Raw genomic sequence first — 15848 nt, forward strand, 5'->3', positions numbered from 1 at the left:
ACAACGCACACTAGTGAATCTGCCCTCAATTTTAGATTAATACCTATATACAGTATAATACACTTTTTCTTTTTAAAAGCAGGTTCCAAATTAGTTTAGCCAAGAAGCCTAAAGAGATCCTCACTATATACAGTTCTACATGCAAACTACAATAAAGACAGGATTAAGAGGAGATTAATTATGTGAAGTTGATCCAAGTCCATTTTACGCATTTTTAAAATGAAGCAACAAATACCCACTTCGCTCTCATTTGTAACCTATAAATGGCTAATGAGATGTGCTCAGCGCCATGCGGCCAGTGGAGGTTCCTGTGTCCATGCCCTGCTCGGCTTACTTGTTCTTCGGGCCCCCAGAGACACAATGGGAGCATTGTTACCCGTACTGGTGGTTCCTTTATTGCTGCTCAGTGGGATCTAAGAGCAGGAAATGGGAAGAAGGGCCGGAATTAGAACACAGGAGCAGTATCTCAATAGTAAGAGGGGCCGGTGATGCACGGGACATCTGCGTCACGGCTACATTACAGCAGCTTACTCCCAGTTACTTTACAGAGGGATAATTACCAGTACATATGGCTAATGGATTGTGTCTACTCATGTCAAGTGACACTGGTATTTATCTATCTGAGCTGCCTTCTGCTTATCAAAACCGGCCAATTCATGTTCCCTTAATATGTTATTTCAGTGGAAACGTTCATAACCAAGAAATCAAAATAGTGCTAGATTCTTGCACTAGCGTTTGGTCATCAAAACTTAAAGTTTAAAGGGGGATTCCCAATTCCAAAATCCTATCCCAATATATAGTAGGAATAATAATGTAAGCAAAAACTTCCAATTAGAAAAGTAGTACAGTTTTTCTGATTTTTTACGTTGCTTACTCCATGTGCCAAGCATTGCAGGACCTTAGGTAACCATGGTTACGACCACTGAAATAGTCACAGTTGTCCATGGTTATGACAACTAGCTACGGTCCTGCAATGCCTGCACATGGGGAAAATGACATAGCGAATCGTAAAATCTATACTACATTTCTAATTGGAGGTATTTGCTAATATTATTATTACTACAGCTACTATATATTAGTATAAGATCTTGGAGATGGGAATACCCTATAAAGTAGATGATGAGTGTAGCTAAACAGTGACATTAGGGCATGACCTGTGCAATAAACATTGCAGATACTATGGTATTGCTCACTTGGCTGGGCTGTGGCTGGACACAACTCCTATGCAGATACCGGCTGCTGCGGGTTTTTTTCATGATTAAGGAGTTTATTCAACTCTAAAACGCATAGATTAATAAAACTGCTCTTTGCTGAACACCATCATAGCCACTAAACATATTCATGACCAGCAGAATTATCCATACATCCATTTCTACTATAAGTAGACTTGAGCTTTTTTTAAATCTTCTAGGTTCTTCTTATGTTCCCTTTAGAATGGTGAAACCCCGAACCTGTGACCCTTGACAGTAGCGGAAAAAACTGCACAACTCAGGATGCGGAAGCGATCACATGCTGCTCGAGCAGGAGGATAGAGGACGGGCAGAAAAGAAAGTCTATGGTCATACTCCACTCTCCATGTGCTCAGGCAGGAGGTGAGCACTTCTGAATCCTGTGCAGTCTATGGGGGTATAAAGACCAGGCAGCCAAGCCAATCTGCAGGGAATTTAAAGGGTTTGACCAGTCAAAACAAGTGATCACCTTACCACAGGTTAGGTGATAACGTGTTAAATCGGGTGGGTACCACTACAAGACGATCCCATATTGATGGCTGATCCTACGAATACGCCATCAGACTAAGTTGGATAACCCCCTTAAGGGTTTAAAGCACTATGTTTAAAGAGCAACTATCAGTTCTTCGGATCAGTTTTGGCAACTACTTGCATTCCCAAAGAAATAATTTTGCAGAATCTTTTCATAAAACTTTGCTTTTCTCCTTTTCTCTGCTATACTTACTGAAAAAATTCATAACTGGGTGCTGATGTTCCCCTTGTTTAAAGGGCATGTCGCTGCACAGTCTGATACACCCCAAAAGTGGTAACACCCAGATGTCAATTTATTTAGATGTGTCTAGGAGGAATAGCAGAGGGCCAGCATAATGTAGAGTAAAAGGAAAAGATACTCCAGAAAAGTTCACATCAAAAATACACATTCACTAAAACAGGTCAGGAGGTGACCGATTCATTAACATTTAATTGGCCATTTCAAGATATCAATATTCTTGCTTCGTGAATGGATATAGGCTCTACATTATTTCCCTTAACTAATCCTAGGAAGTGACAATTTACAGACAATGGCTGATCCTCTAATCATGGGAATTCCATATAAAAAGTTCCTCTTGGTTGGAAACAACTTAGCGAGAAATCACCGTAGAAAGATAGCTCAACGCTCGAACGTCTGTATAGCCGTCCCCTCTAATAACAGGATGCAGTCAAGTAATGAACACCTATTATAAAATGCATCAACTAATCAAACTAGTCTTAACAAGTTTTTAACAACCCACTCAGATCTGCCCACAGATCATGTCCCAGCTGTTCCAGCCTTTACACAAAGCACAGTCATGTCACAGAATGTACCGAGCCTTTACGGAGCGCAGTGCGGTACATTGCAGGAGGCAGTCACAGGAATTACTCATCTCTAAGTTATCCATTCGGTTTGCACTTGTCACGTCAAACTGTGGCCTCAACCCCCCAAACTATGATAGAAAATATCCGTCTCTGGTCAGCTGTATTCAAATTCATGAAAAAAGTATCTTCCTGCATACAAAATAGATCAGTGACCTAAGAGGAGTTTTTCGGGTTTTAAAACGTAATTCCCCAACGACTTGACCCCGATGAGAATATTCAAGATGGTCTTCACTTCAAACAGTGAAGTTGAAATAAGTATTTGATCCCTTGCTGATTTTGTAAGTTTGCCCACTGACAAAGACATGAACAGTCTATAGTTTTAAGGGTAGGTTAATTTTTAACATTGAGAGATAGAATATCAAAATAAAAATCCAGAAAATCACATTGTATAAATTATATAAATGTATTTGCATTTTGCAGTGAGTAATAAGTATTTGATCCCCTACCAACCATTAAGACTTCTGGCTCCTACAGACCAGTTGGACGCTCCTAATCAACTCCTTACCTGCATTAAAGACAGCTGTCTTAGGCTAGTTTCACACTAGCGTTCAGCAGGGCTGTGGAGGAAAGCCTTCTTCCTCTGTGAAGCCCCGCCCACTGTCACGCCTCTTGCTGCAGCTCCACCTACGTCTGCATGCGTCCTGCGTACCCTATCTTTAACATTGGCTAAGCAGGCCATATGGATGTAGTTGTGAAATCACTGCTGCCGCTATGTCAACAAAATAATATCAGGAGCATATTTTTAATGGAGTGGAAATAGTTGAGCAATGCATTTCGCTTTCTCCAGCAGTCCTATAGACAATGACTGGATCGAAATTCAGGTATTGGGGCAGTTTCACAATTTTTTTTTCCGACAATTTTCTTATCTTAAGAAGTTGCATATTTTAGTAAATGTGAAAAATTTAACAATTTTTTTCCCCTATCACACATCCGTTTAAAACTGGTACTGGAAAAAATGGTACCGCTGTAGTCAGTGTTTTGGATCAGTGTGCGGCCTGTGAGCCATCAGTGTGCGGCCTGTGAGCCATCAGTGTGCGGCCTGTGAGCCATCAGTGTGCGGCCTGTGAGCCATCAGTGTGCGGCCTGTGAGCCATCAGTGTACGGCCTGTGAGCCATCAGTGTACGGCCTGTGTGCCATCAGTGTACGGCCTGTGTGCCATCAGTGTACGGCCTGTGTGCCATCAGTGTACGGCCTGTGTGCCATCAGTGTACGGCCTGTGTGCCATCAGTGTACGGCCAGTGTGCCATCAGTGTACGGCCTGTGTGCCATCAGTGTACGGCCTGTGTGCCATCAGTTCTTTTCAGTTATTGCTAAAGAAAAAAATAACACTGCTTCTCCTCTACTTTCACTACAATTTACAGCAGAAATTGGTGTAAGTTCTTTGCCCACTTAAAGAAGACACACATTTCAAATTATAGCACACCGCACCCAAAGATGCACCAAAATTATTAAGAGCCGTGTGCCTTTTGAAGAACTCAGTAAATCTTATTCTAATTGACTTTTCTTTAATACTTGGATAAGAAACACCAGTCCTGATGGATCGACCACGTTATCTTTTACTGGAACAGATGGCCAATCATGAAACCAACATTTTTCATTTAGGCCCGGAGAACTTTTTAATTTTTTCAAAAGGAGAACAATTTAGATGAATCATGACAAATCCATGATCAGACTAGACGTTTTCAGATGAGGCAGAAAAGCTTCCAATATGACTGATAAGGCACATAATATACCGTATAACAATACCATATAACAATAATATGGGGTGTAAAAAAAGAAACATCCAAGACTGGACAACACAAAAGAGACCGCTAAGTCTTCTGGGTAAGTTCGCGATGCATCTCTGGGAACGGAAGATGGCGGCCGGCGCGAGCGCATCGTCCGACGACAGAAGGTGAGAATAGCAGGTTTTTTGTTTTTTTTTATTATTTTTAACATTACATCTTTTTACTATTGATGCTGCAAAGGCAGCATCAATAGAAAAAACTTGGTCACACAGGGTTAATAGCAGCGGTTACGGAGGGCGTTACCCGCGGCATAACGCGGTCCGTTACCGCTGGCATTAACCCTGTGTGAGCGGTGACCGGAGGGGAGTATGGAGCGGGCGCTGACTGCGGGGAGTATGGAGCAGGAGTATGGAACGGGCGCCGGGGACACTGACTGCGGGGAGTATGGAGCGGGCGCCGTGACTGCAGGGGAGGGACAGGACAGAAAGACAGGACAGACAGAAAGACGGAAGTGACCCTTAGACCAGGGGTGTCAAACTGCATTCCTCGAGGGCTGCAAACAGGTCATGTTTTCAGGATTTCCTTGTACTGCACAAGTGATAATTTAATCGCCAACTCATTATTTGTGTAGGTGATTAAATTATCACCTGTGCAGTACAAGGAAATCCTGAAAACATGACCTGTTTGCAGCCCTCCTCGTGACCAGTTTGACACCCCTGCATTAGACAATTATATAGTAGATAGAGAGATAGATATACATATAGATAGATATACATATAGATAGATATACATATAGATAGATATACATATAGATAGATATACATATAGATAGATATACATATAGATAGATATACATATAGATAGATAGATATAGATACACACATACACATATACATACATAGCTTTTGTGGCTCAGTTATAAATAAACCCTGCTGTCACAATGGTTTCATTTGTTTTCCCTCCTTAGGTTTTCAGAGCAGGGAACTCGCATAGCGATAATAATGAAGCATGGCACAGAGAAGAGAAGCCTCAATATCATCTCCCACTGCTGGAGGCAGCGAATGTCCATGCAATGAAATGTCATTACTATACATTACATAAAACGCTACAAAGAGAAAAACAACAGCCATTATCGACTGCTGACAGAATCACAGTGAAATGTGAGTGTTACACAATGGGAAGAAGATTAGGTCTGTATTATGCTTCCATTAAAAAAAAACAAAAAAACAAACAGATAAAAAATGATTTTGCTTTTCATTTGGTAAGGTCTGTCCTATGTAAGGTAAAGGCTACCTTCGGGAATGAGCGTTCGCCTCGTCTGTCAATTACCGGTTCGTGTCAACACGTCGGCAGTCAAACAACAAACGAGCTAAGCGTTCGCTCATCGGTCGATTGGATCGTTCCTGCCTGCATAACAAACATTGTTCTCGGCAGCACATCACCCTGTATACACAGGTCATATGCTACCAATAATATGCACATAACTGTATGAACTTGTATATAGCCAATCGACTCATTTATTTGCCAAGGTTGGCTGCTGTAAATGGGACCTAATCTATATACCTAATTGTCTAAGGGGTACTTCCGTCTGTCTGTCTGTCCTTCTGTCACGGTTATTCGTTCGCTGATTGGTCTCGGCAGCTGGCTGTCATGGCTGCCGCAACCAATCAGCGACGGCCACAGTCCGATTAGTCCCTCCCCTACTCCCCTGCACTCACTGCCCGGCGCCCGCTCCGTAATCCCCTCCACTCACCGCTCACACAGGGTTAATGGCAGCGGTAACGGCCCACGGTGTAACGCACTCTGTTACCGCTGCTATTAACCCTGTGTGTCCCCAGCTATTTACTATTGATGCTGCCAATGCGGCATCAATAGTAAAAATATGTCATGTTAAAAATAATAAAAAAAACAACAAAAAAACCTGCTATACTCACTCTCCGCCGCCTTTCTCAGCGGACCGCTCCATTGCAAGCGGCAGCTTCCGCTCCCGTCCCAGGGCTGGTGTGCGACAAGGACCTGCCGTGACGTCACGGCCGGTCATGTGACCGCGACGTCATCATAGGTCCTGCTCACACCAGCCCTGGGACAGGACCGCAAGCTGCCGCTTGCAATGGAGCCGCCCCGGGAGCGTGGAGAGGAGCGAGACAGGTGGCGGAGGGCGAGTATAGCAGGACTTCAACGGGCTATAGGTGAGTATATGTTTAGTTTTGTTTTTTTTAAGTCTCTATACTACGTGGCTCTGCTATATACTATGTGGCTGGGCAATACATGACTGGACAATATACTACGTGGCTGAGCAATATACTACATGGCTGGGCAATATACTACGTGGCTGGGCAATATACTCACTGCCCGGCGCCCGCATACTCCCCTCCAGTCAGCCCTCACACAGGGTTAATGGCAACGGTAACGGACCGCGTTATGCCGCGGTGTAATGCAGTCCGTTACCGCTGCTATTAACCCTGTATGACCAAGTTTTTTACTATTAACGCAGCCTATGCAGCGCCAATAGTAAAAACATCGAATGTTAAAAATAAAAAAAGTAAAAATGATTATATACTCACCTACGCCGCCTTTCCCGCTCCTCGCGATGCAACCGGCACGTTCCGGTCGCACGGATGGTCTGGCAGAAGGACCTGCCATGACATCACGGTCATGTGACCGCGACGTCTTCACAAGTCCTTTGCCCTGCTTGAAAAGGACCTGCGGTGATGTCACGATCATGTGACCGCTACACAGTCATGCGACTGCGACGTCACGGCAGGTCCTGCACGACAAGGACCTGCCGTGACGTCACGGTCATGTGACCGCGACACGGTCACGTGACCGCGACGTCAGCACACCCTGGTACCGGAAAATGCTGCCTGCACCCCCACACAGGCGACAGTGCTACAACGCACCTGCGGAAGGTGAGTATGTTTATTTTTTATTTTTTTAACCTGTGTGGCTGGGCAATATACTACATAGCTGGGCAATATACTACGTCGCTACTGGACAATATACTACGTGGCTGGGCAATATACTACGTGGCTGGGCAATATACTACGTGGCTGGGCAATATACTACGTGGCTGAGCAATATACTACCTGACTGGGCAATATACTACATGACTGGGCAATATACTACGTGACTGGGCAATATACTACGTCGCTGGGCAATATACTACGTCGCTGGGCAATATACTACGTGGAAATGCATATTCTAGAATACTCGATGCGTTAGAATCGGGCAACCATCTAGTGGACATATAACTGCTAATAGTGGGAATGAACTCCAGACCAATTCTCATGTAGTGTGCAACACCACCACTCGCGGGATCACAGTGACCACGGTCTGAATTGTTACGGCAGGTCCACATGTGGTGGATTTTTCAGCATCAAATGCACAGTACTTGCCTGCTGCAATACTCAGCGGATTTTATCTGTTTAGTTCTGCTGGTAAAATCCACAGCATTTCCATCCCGTTTGGTCTTACCGGTTAAGTAAACCTGCCAGCTGATACATGCTGCCCAATCTGTGGGCAGCATCCATCCGACACTGCCAGGTATGCTCGATTCAAACGCTGCGGCATGTCTGAGAAAAACAAGCAGTAAGAGTAGCTGGGAAGCGAGCCGTGCCGGAGACTAGTTGGGCAGGCGGGTCCCCAGTGGCATATCCCCAACCGCAGCCCTAGAGTGACACTTCTCTGCCTACACTGCAGTGCTTAGGAGTCAAACAAACCTTGCCGAGTCGTGCAGATTGAGCAGCATGTATCAGATGTCAGGTTCATTTTAAGCTTCTGAAAATGTTGCAGTCTTTATGTAAATGACAGCACAACTGTGAAGAGTTAAATCAGATTTATCACTATGTTAGGGCTTGGCAGAAAAGGTGTGTGATTCTTTCCTATGGTGCTTTCATTTGCATAAACCATCAGCTTGTGTCACCAATGTAACATCAGTGGTGGTCCTATTGAGAAGAGCGAGCTGATGTGCTGTACCGGCAGCGCTGCGGTGTCGGCTTCGTACACGGTTTGCACCCAGCCTGGAAATATTAGCTGATCGCTGCGGAGAAGGCATCAGACTCCTATCATATTACACTGATGACCTACTCTAAAGATAAATCGTCAATATAAAAATGCCTCAAAAACGCCTATAGGCTGAAAAAGCTCAGGAAGTGAATAGGAATAAATATTATATAGAAAACAACAATGTATCCTATGCTTTAATAGGAATAAATATTTGGCACCATATGAATCTGGGTTACATTCCTGTGCTAGCCAGTGTCAAAGCTTCATAAACTGCTACAAATGGACATTAACTTCTCCTGAAATCTGGACATCGGAATAGCAAAACAGCCGATACTTCAGTTCACTTCTATGCAACCACCCAAAAAATAGTGACAGGGCCGATGTGATTATTGAAGTCAACCCAAAATGCAACATACAATATCAGAAAGACTCATATTGGGAAACAAGGAAAACGGCTTCATTGGAGGCGAAATTTGCAGAATTGGCATTTACTGCCTAGAAGAGTCAATGATGTCTGGCTGTAAGAGCAGTGCCGGAGCATGCGGGCGTTACCTCCGTAGTGCACAGGAATCTCAATCTTCGGGCCGATGACATAGTGGCCTTCTTCCAAACTGTGGGCTGTGATTGTTGTCCACTGCCGACACGAGTGAACCAAGAGATGGTCATTCTCCCGCAGGCCTTCAATGTTATCTCCTAAAAAAAGAAATAAATCAATTATGATTGGCTGAACGTCTTATAATGGCTGAAAGAAAGAACATACATCCAAGGACTATCTACATCCCACGCATGTGATTTTTTTTCTCCATAACCCTGCTCACATACAAATAAGAAAAAAAAATGTGTTGGATTTTAGGAGCAGTCACTGAAAAAAAAAAATTAGCCAAGTAAAAAAGTAGTGTGCCATTTCTCTTAGTGGTTTCCCCATTATTAGCCCTATTTTTTTTTGCACTGCAGCACAGCAGGCCAACTAATGGTGACATGCATAACGCGGTAAGTAGGACACAAGGACAAAATGTCCCATGCCGTGGTGGAACGATCGGCTACAGCAGCAGGAATGGTATTACACATAGAAAAGGTCACATATGTTGTATAATCAATAACCGCTTTACCAACAATATACATCACCATTCAGAAAGAGGTTAGAGATTAACAGACATTGTACATAACCCGAAGCCACAAGCGGTCAGGAGGAGACGTGCGCTCATTTATTAACTGGGATCCCTAACGTGGTTAATAAATGTAGCACAATGGGAGCGATTATGGCGGTCAGCAGAAACACTTACAACACTTGTCAATGCAGTTACTCCTGCCCACACCTGTGACTAGTGGACACCACTGGGGCCAGTCATTGGCTGCAGCGGTCATATGCCTGTCCGATGGGAAGCATGAAGGCCGGCTAGGGACCAGGGCAGTGTTGGAAAAAGTGATAGTATCAGTAAGGAGAGTAGATTTATTTTGACAGGTATTTTCTTTTTCTTATACCTCTTCAGCCTGCAATTATTGCATTAGAGTCTCTAAGAGATAAGGAAAAACAAAAAAGGTGCTGCATCTAGTAATAAGAGAAAGAAATGGGGAGTCTGAAACAAAAATAATTGAATGCAGGTTAACAAATATAAAATGTTGGTTCTAAATGGAGCCTCTAACACAAACCTCAATCTTTTATTAGGGCAGTATTTCTTAAAGGATAAGTTCGATTTTTGTCCAGAAAAAAAAATGGATACATTTTCAACTGTAGGCTATTTGTTTTTATACATCAGGAGTGAACAAGATTTGAAAGACCAAAAACAGTTTCTTATGTTAATGGCAATTTACAGTGGTCACTTTTTCACACAGGGCCCTGTAGGTTTGGATTTCTTTTTCCCTTAATAATAAAGACCTTCATTTAAAAACAGCAGTTTGAGTTTACTTGTATTATCTTTGTCTAATATTTACATTTGTTTGGTGATCTGAAATTTTTACGTGTGACAAACATGCAAAAGAATAGGAAATCAGGAAACACTTTCACACCTCTGCATATGTAGAAATCAGAGGCAATACAGTTGATGCATATGGCATCCAAATTTTTTTTTCTTTCTTGCACCTATAAAATTGAAACGGAAATACAGAAGAGACTAGTGCATGCTGCGACTTTTTCAAGCAGACATTTGGTCCACGTAAAAAAAAACTAAGCCATCAGAACAGCTAAATTGAATAACATTGACCTGAGAGCTGTCTTTTTTCCATGGACAACACTCTCAGGCCAGTCTCACGCGTCCAGATAATTCCGGTACCGGAGAAAACGGTACCGGAGTTATCCGTGTCAGTGTGCTCACGTAGGCCATCCGTGTGGGATCCGTGTGATGTCCGTGAGTACGTTTTTAGGGTCCATGTATTGCAACCATTTTTACAATTTTAACCCTATGACAGGAAAAACACACACGGACAGCATCCGTGTGCGGTACGTGTTTACACGGACCCATTGACTTTAATGGGTCCGTGTGAGCCGTGCGCTCCCACGAACACTGACATGTCTCCGTGTTTTGCAAACGGACACGGTCTGTGAAAACATGGTGACATGTGCAGAGACACATTTATTTTAATGTGTCTCCGTGTGTCAGCGTCTCCAGTACGTGACGAAACTGTCACCACATGTACCGGAGCCACTGACGTGTGAAACCGGCCTCACCGAAAGTACGGTTGCGTTAATGTAGCCTTGGGGCTAATTCAGACGTCAGTGATTTTTCTCACATGCAAAAATCGGTCCGAGTTTCATCAGCGTTGCTGATCACAGTTTCATCAGTGTTTGGTCAAAGTGTCAGATTTTACCATCAGAGAGTTATCAGATTTTACTGGATGAAAAAAAAAAAAAAAAAACAACAACACACTTTTAGAAGTTCCTGCAGCTTCTCTTTTCAAACAGTCTGTGCAAATTGCACAGCACACTGATGGCATCTGAGTGCTGTCCGCTTTTCTCACGGATCAGCAGACTTGCATTGGCTAGTGCGATTCGAGACTCCGATAAAGATCAGACAAGGCTCGGTGACTTTTGTGCAGGGCACTTGGTCCAAGAAAAGAAAATTGGACCTGTGATCAACCCCGTAGACCATCATAGGTATGAGTGCTATCCATGAAAAACATGGATAACACTTATACAGGAAAATTTGAAGTCTAAATGAGCCCTAAAGCCAGGTTTATGTGAGGGTATTAAAAAAAAATTGTCAGTTTCATTCAGAAAATGTTTTTTCCCCCATTTCTCATCCGTGTGCAATCTCTTTTTTTACAGCAGGTTTTTGCTAAGTAATCTGACAGCAGCATAATGTAGGGACCGAGATCAACGTAACAGGGAATAATTACCCATAAGGCTGAAGCTGAGGAGCGACAACGCTTCTGGGTAATTATTCCCTGTTACATTGATCTTTTACCATGTGTGAATGAAGGATGTATAGGGGACACAGAACCTGATATATTAATGGTGCTGTTCTTTGCAGGGTATGCACTTTATAATACCTTCAGGCACATGCATTTGCTATAGCTGAAGTTCGATATCTGCAATTCCATTTCATCTGTTTACAATTTTCATTCATACACGCTCCCTTACGTTCTCTTTGGCATAGGATTTTTTCACGGATTTGTAATTAAGAAACCCATGTTATAATGGTTTGTAATCTGCATTGAAATTGCTTTTCAATAAAATTTTGTAACTTTCAGATATGTTCTGACTCAATTTTTCTCCTTATTATGCAATGTATTGTCAGAGCTGTTAATAAGTGGCAGGAGCTTGGCTGGACTAGGAGGCATGAGGCAGCTCGCCCTCTAATGATGATCTCCTGCAGATAAAACACTGATTGTACTGAAACAGCAACACAGTCTAGTTCGTGACACATTGCCAGAATCAGGCTCTATTCCCATACATCATGGTGATCTCAGATTATATAGCAAAAACCTGCTGACACATTCGCTTTATTAATTTCCGAGACCATTTACAGTTTTATATGCTAAAGAAGCACAATGTATCTGTGGAAAAACAGGGAAGCTATTTAGATGTTGCATATAGGATCCATTCTTTTCTACACACCCATAGACTTGGTCGAGTCTGACCCAACATACGGAAAAAACGAGTGCAGGGCAGCTGTGATTTTTTTTTTCACATGCAGATTCGGTCAGTGAAAAAAAAAAAAAATGCTTATCTGCACTGCCCATTGAATAACATTGGTCCCAGTGCTATCCGTTTTTTTCCTCACCGACGGCACTTGGACTGAGCCCAAATAGTCTATAAATTAACAGACAATACAGAAAAACCTTTCAAATATAATGGATAACAAGATTTATCTTTGGAAAAAAACTAAAAACAAAGACTTGGTAATGTGGTACTTCGTATGGCTGGCATCAACAAGGAGTATCATTCCTGCTAATGGTTACCCTTCCCTAGATTTAGCCAATGCCGCAGAAACAGCTCGCCTATGTCTCAGACGAGTCATCAATTAAGTCTCCGATTCCTCAGAGCGTCTTCAACAAGAATCAATACTGTGACTTTGTCCGTGACCTTCAAAGCGTGAGCGGTAATGTTCCCTAGGCACAGACTACTCCCTTATCGAAATGTGGCACACTCCTGAGTGATGGCAGGTGGAGGTACTACCACCTGTCCTGGACAGAGAATGTCAACAGAAGAGAACTGCTGGAAGAAACCATAACAAAACAAGCTAGAAAGGAAGGCCGCAATTTATCACAATGCAAGAACTTGTAATACGTTGCATAAAAGAAAACAATTCAGTTACAAGTCAAGGTGTAAGAAGGCAATCTACTGAGACTTCAGGCACTGATCTGGCTGACGTCTTCCCGGGAACCGGAATAAGGAGCTGTCTAATAGGAGCCGAGACATTCCTGTCAGAGTAGTGAGCTGCATCTTTACACATACAGTATGTAGGAAAGAGGAAAATATTCACTGTGTTCGTCCGGATAACCTGGCATCACAAAGTGTTACCTGCAGCCTCTGCCACTGGTCTCCTTCATATGGCAGCTTCTTTTATGCAGAATAAAACAGTTGTAAAATAAGCGTGAGGCCTCATACAGATGGCAGATTTTTCTTACAATTAGGCCGGCGTCACACTCAGCGTATAAAAATACGGTCCGTAATACGCAGAAAAGTCCCCAAAATAGTGGTCCGTATCTCATCCTTAGGCAGGGTGTGTCAACGTATTTTGCGAATGGCATCCTCCGTATGTAATCCGTACTGCGAGATTTTCTCGCAGGCTTGCAAAACCGACATACGGACATACAATGGATCCATGTGCTCCAAAAAACATAAAAACATATGTACTGTCTATATATATATATATCTATATTCTATGTGTACACATTTATTCTACCTATTCTACTGTAAGCTGTCAGTGTGATTTTACTGTACACCGCACTGAATTGCCGGCTTTTCTCTCTAACATCGCTGCGTATTTCTCGCAAGTCACATGCATGGTCCGTGTGTAATCCATATTTTTCTCGCCCCACATAGATTTTCATTGGCGTATTTTTTGCGCAATACGGTGACAAAACGCAGCATGCTGCGATTTTCTACGGCCGTAGAAGACCGTATAATGCGGATCAGTAAAATACAGCTGATAGGAGCTGGGGCATAGAGAAGCATTGTACCGTATGCAATCCGTATTTTCAGCACCTCTCTTACGTCCGTAAAACACGGTAGTGCGACACCGGCCTTAGGCTATGTGCACACTTTGCGGATTCCACTGCGGATTTTTCCGCAGCGGAATTCCAAAATCCACAGTGAAAACCCGTCGCAGTTTTTACTGCGGATTTATCACGGTTTCTTATGCGGATTTTCATCTGCATTTTCCTATTGAAGCAGGTGAAAATACGCAGTAAAGAAGTGACATGCTGCGGAATGTAATCCGCTGCCTTTCCGTGCGTTTTTTTCCGCAGCATGTGCACAGCGTTTTTGTTTCCCATAGGTTTACATTGTACTGTAAACTCATGGGAAACTGCTGCGGATCCGCAGCAAAATCCGCAAAGTGTGAACATAGCCTTAATGTCAGATTTTCGTAAGTTGCATTTAGATGGCCTCTGCGTGCACGGTGACTTTCACTGACCCATAGACTTGAATGGGCAATGCCGATTATAGCAGGTACGAGTTTTATCCTTAAAATACAGACGTCTGACTGAGGCCTGAACTCGACCGACCACCAAGTGGCCGGACCTAAAGAATGTACAACTACTTCAAATAACGCAGACTTGAGAATATTTGATGGCCAAATTCACAGATTTCACCACAATCCTAAATCTCAAGGTTTATTTCCGCAACCGGAACACGCTCACACACTGAATGATCTGGGGTAGATCTCTCAATGAGTGTAAGGCTACTTTCACACATCGGGTCTTTTGTTTCAGGCACAATCTGGCTACTTTTTTATAAAATGGATCAGTCACAAAAAGTGAAAAACTGATGCGACGGATCCGTTTTTTTGTGAGAGAGAGGGGGTGAGAGAGAGAGTGTGAGAGTGTGTGTGTGTGTGAGTGAGAGAGTGAGTGAGTCAGTCAGTCAGAGAGACAGAGAGAGAGTGAGTGAGTGAGATTCCAGCATGGAAAATGCATGATTTCTGTTAAAAACTGGATCCGGTCACCGGATTCGGCCATTTATACGTGCGTTTCATATGTTTTTGGCCGGATCAGTCGTTGTGCGGTTTTCCGCTGGACAGAAAAAAACGTTGCTCTGGACGTTTTCTCCGTCCACCGGAAAACTAATTTTTGACGGATCCAGCAAAAAACGGATGAAACGTTGGGTCATCGGGCGCAATCCGGCGCTAATACAACTCTATGAGAAAAAACGGATTCGCTGGATTGTGCCTGATGCAAAAAACCTGATGTGTGAAAGTAGCCTTAGCTGCTACTGTTCTCAGCAGCACAGGTCATGTTTACACAGTACAATGTGCTGCCGAGAGGGATAATCTTTTGTGCAGCACAAAAGATTATGTCACCTGACAAAGGAGTATTTGGCTTGTACATCAGGTCATCGGCAGCTTGATTAGACTCATGATCATCTCACAATGAAAATGGACTTTTAGACCCGATGAGGCTGGTGGTATTCTTTTGAAATTTTCTATCAGAACAGTCGTTTAATTATACCAAACAAGAAAAGAGGCAAAGTCAGCACAACAGCCTCATCAGGACTAAGACCTATTTATTGTCATTTGTATTGTGAAATCTGGTGACAGATGGTCTAAGAAACAAATTATTAAATGTATAAATAGACAAAAAAAAAGTATCATAAGGGTCTCACTTTGTTAAGTTTCTTAAGTGTTTCACTTATTTAGTAGAAACAAAATAAAATGTAAAAAAAAAAAAAAAAAAAAAAATTACTCGTTTTTAATCCCCTGCTTATCCAGTATAGACATTCAGGGGTCGCAAATGAGATTTTTTTTTCCTTCTTTTTCTACAGGCCGTGCAGACCTACATGTCTCAATGGCAACATACTACAAAGCTTTGGCAGTCCCAATCCATCTGTCC

The 15848-nt window shown here is 42.9% G+C and overlaps 1 protein-coding gene across 2 annotated transcripts in view; it reads right to left on the bottom strand.

Moving 5' to 3' along the window:
* The window catches only part of GAREM1 (GRB2 associated regulator of MAPK1 subtype 1), a 210473-nt gene that overhangs the window by 167815 nt on the left and 26810 nt on the right, over positions 1 to 15848 (bottom strand). For both annotated transcript variants that reach the window (XM_069731261.1, XM_069731262.1), the window contains exon 2: positions 8910 to 9050. In XM_069731261.1, the coding sequence (XP_069587362.1) occupies positions 8910 to 9050 (141 nt within the window). The remainder of the gene's footprint in view (positions 1 to 8909; positions 9051 to 15848) is intronic.

The sequence above is a fragment of the Ranitomeya imitator genome, chromosome 6, assembly GCF_032444005.1.
Source record: "Ranitomeya imitator isolate aRanImi1 chromosome 6, aRanImi1.pri, whole genome shotgun sequence".
Classification (NCBI taxonomy): Eukaryota; Metazoa; Chordata; class Amphibia; order Anura; family Dendrobatidae; genus Ranitomeya; species Ranitomeya imitator.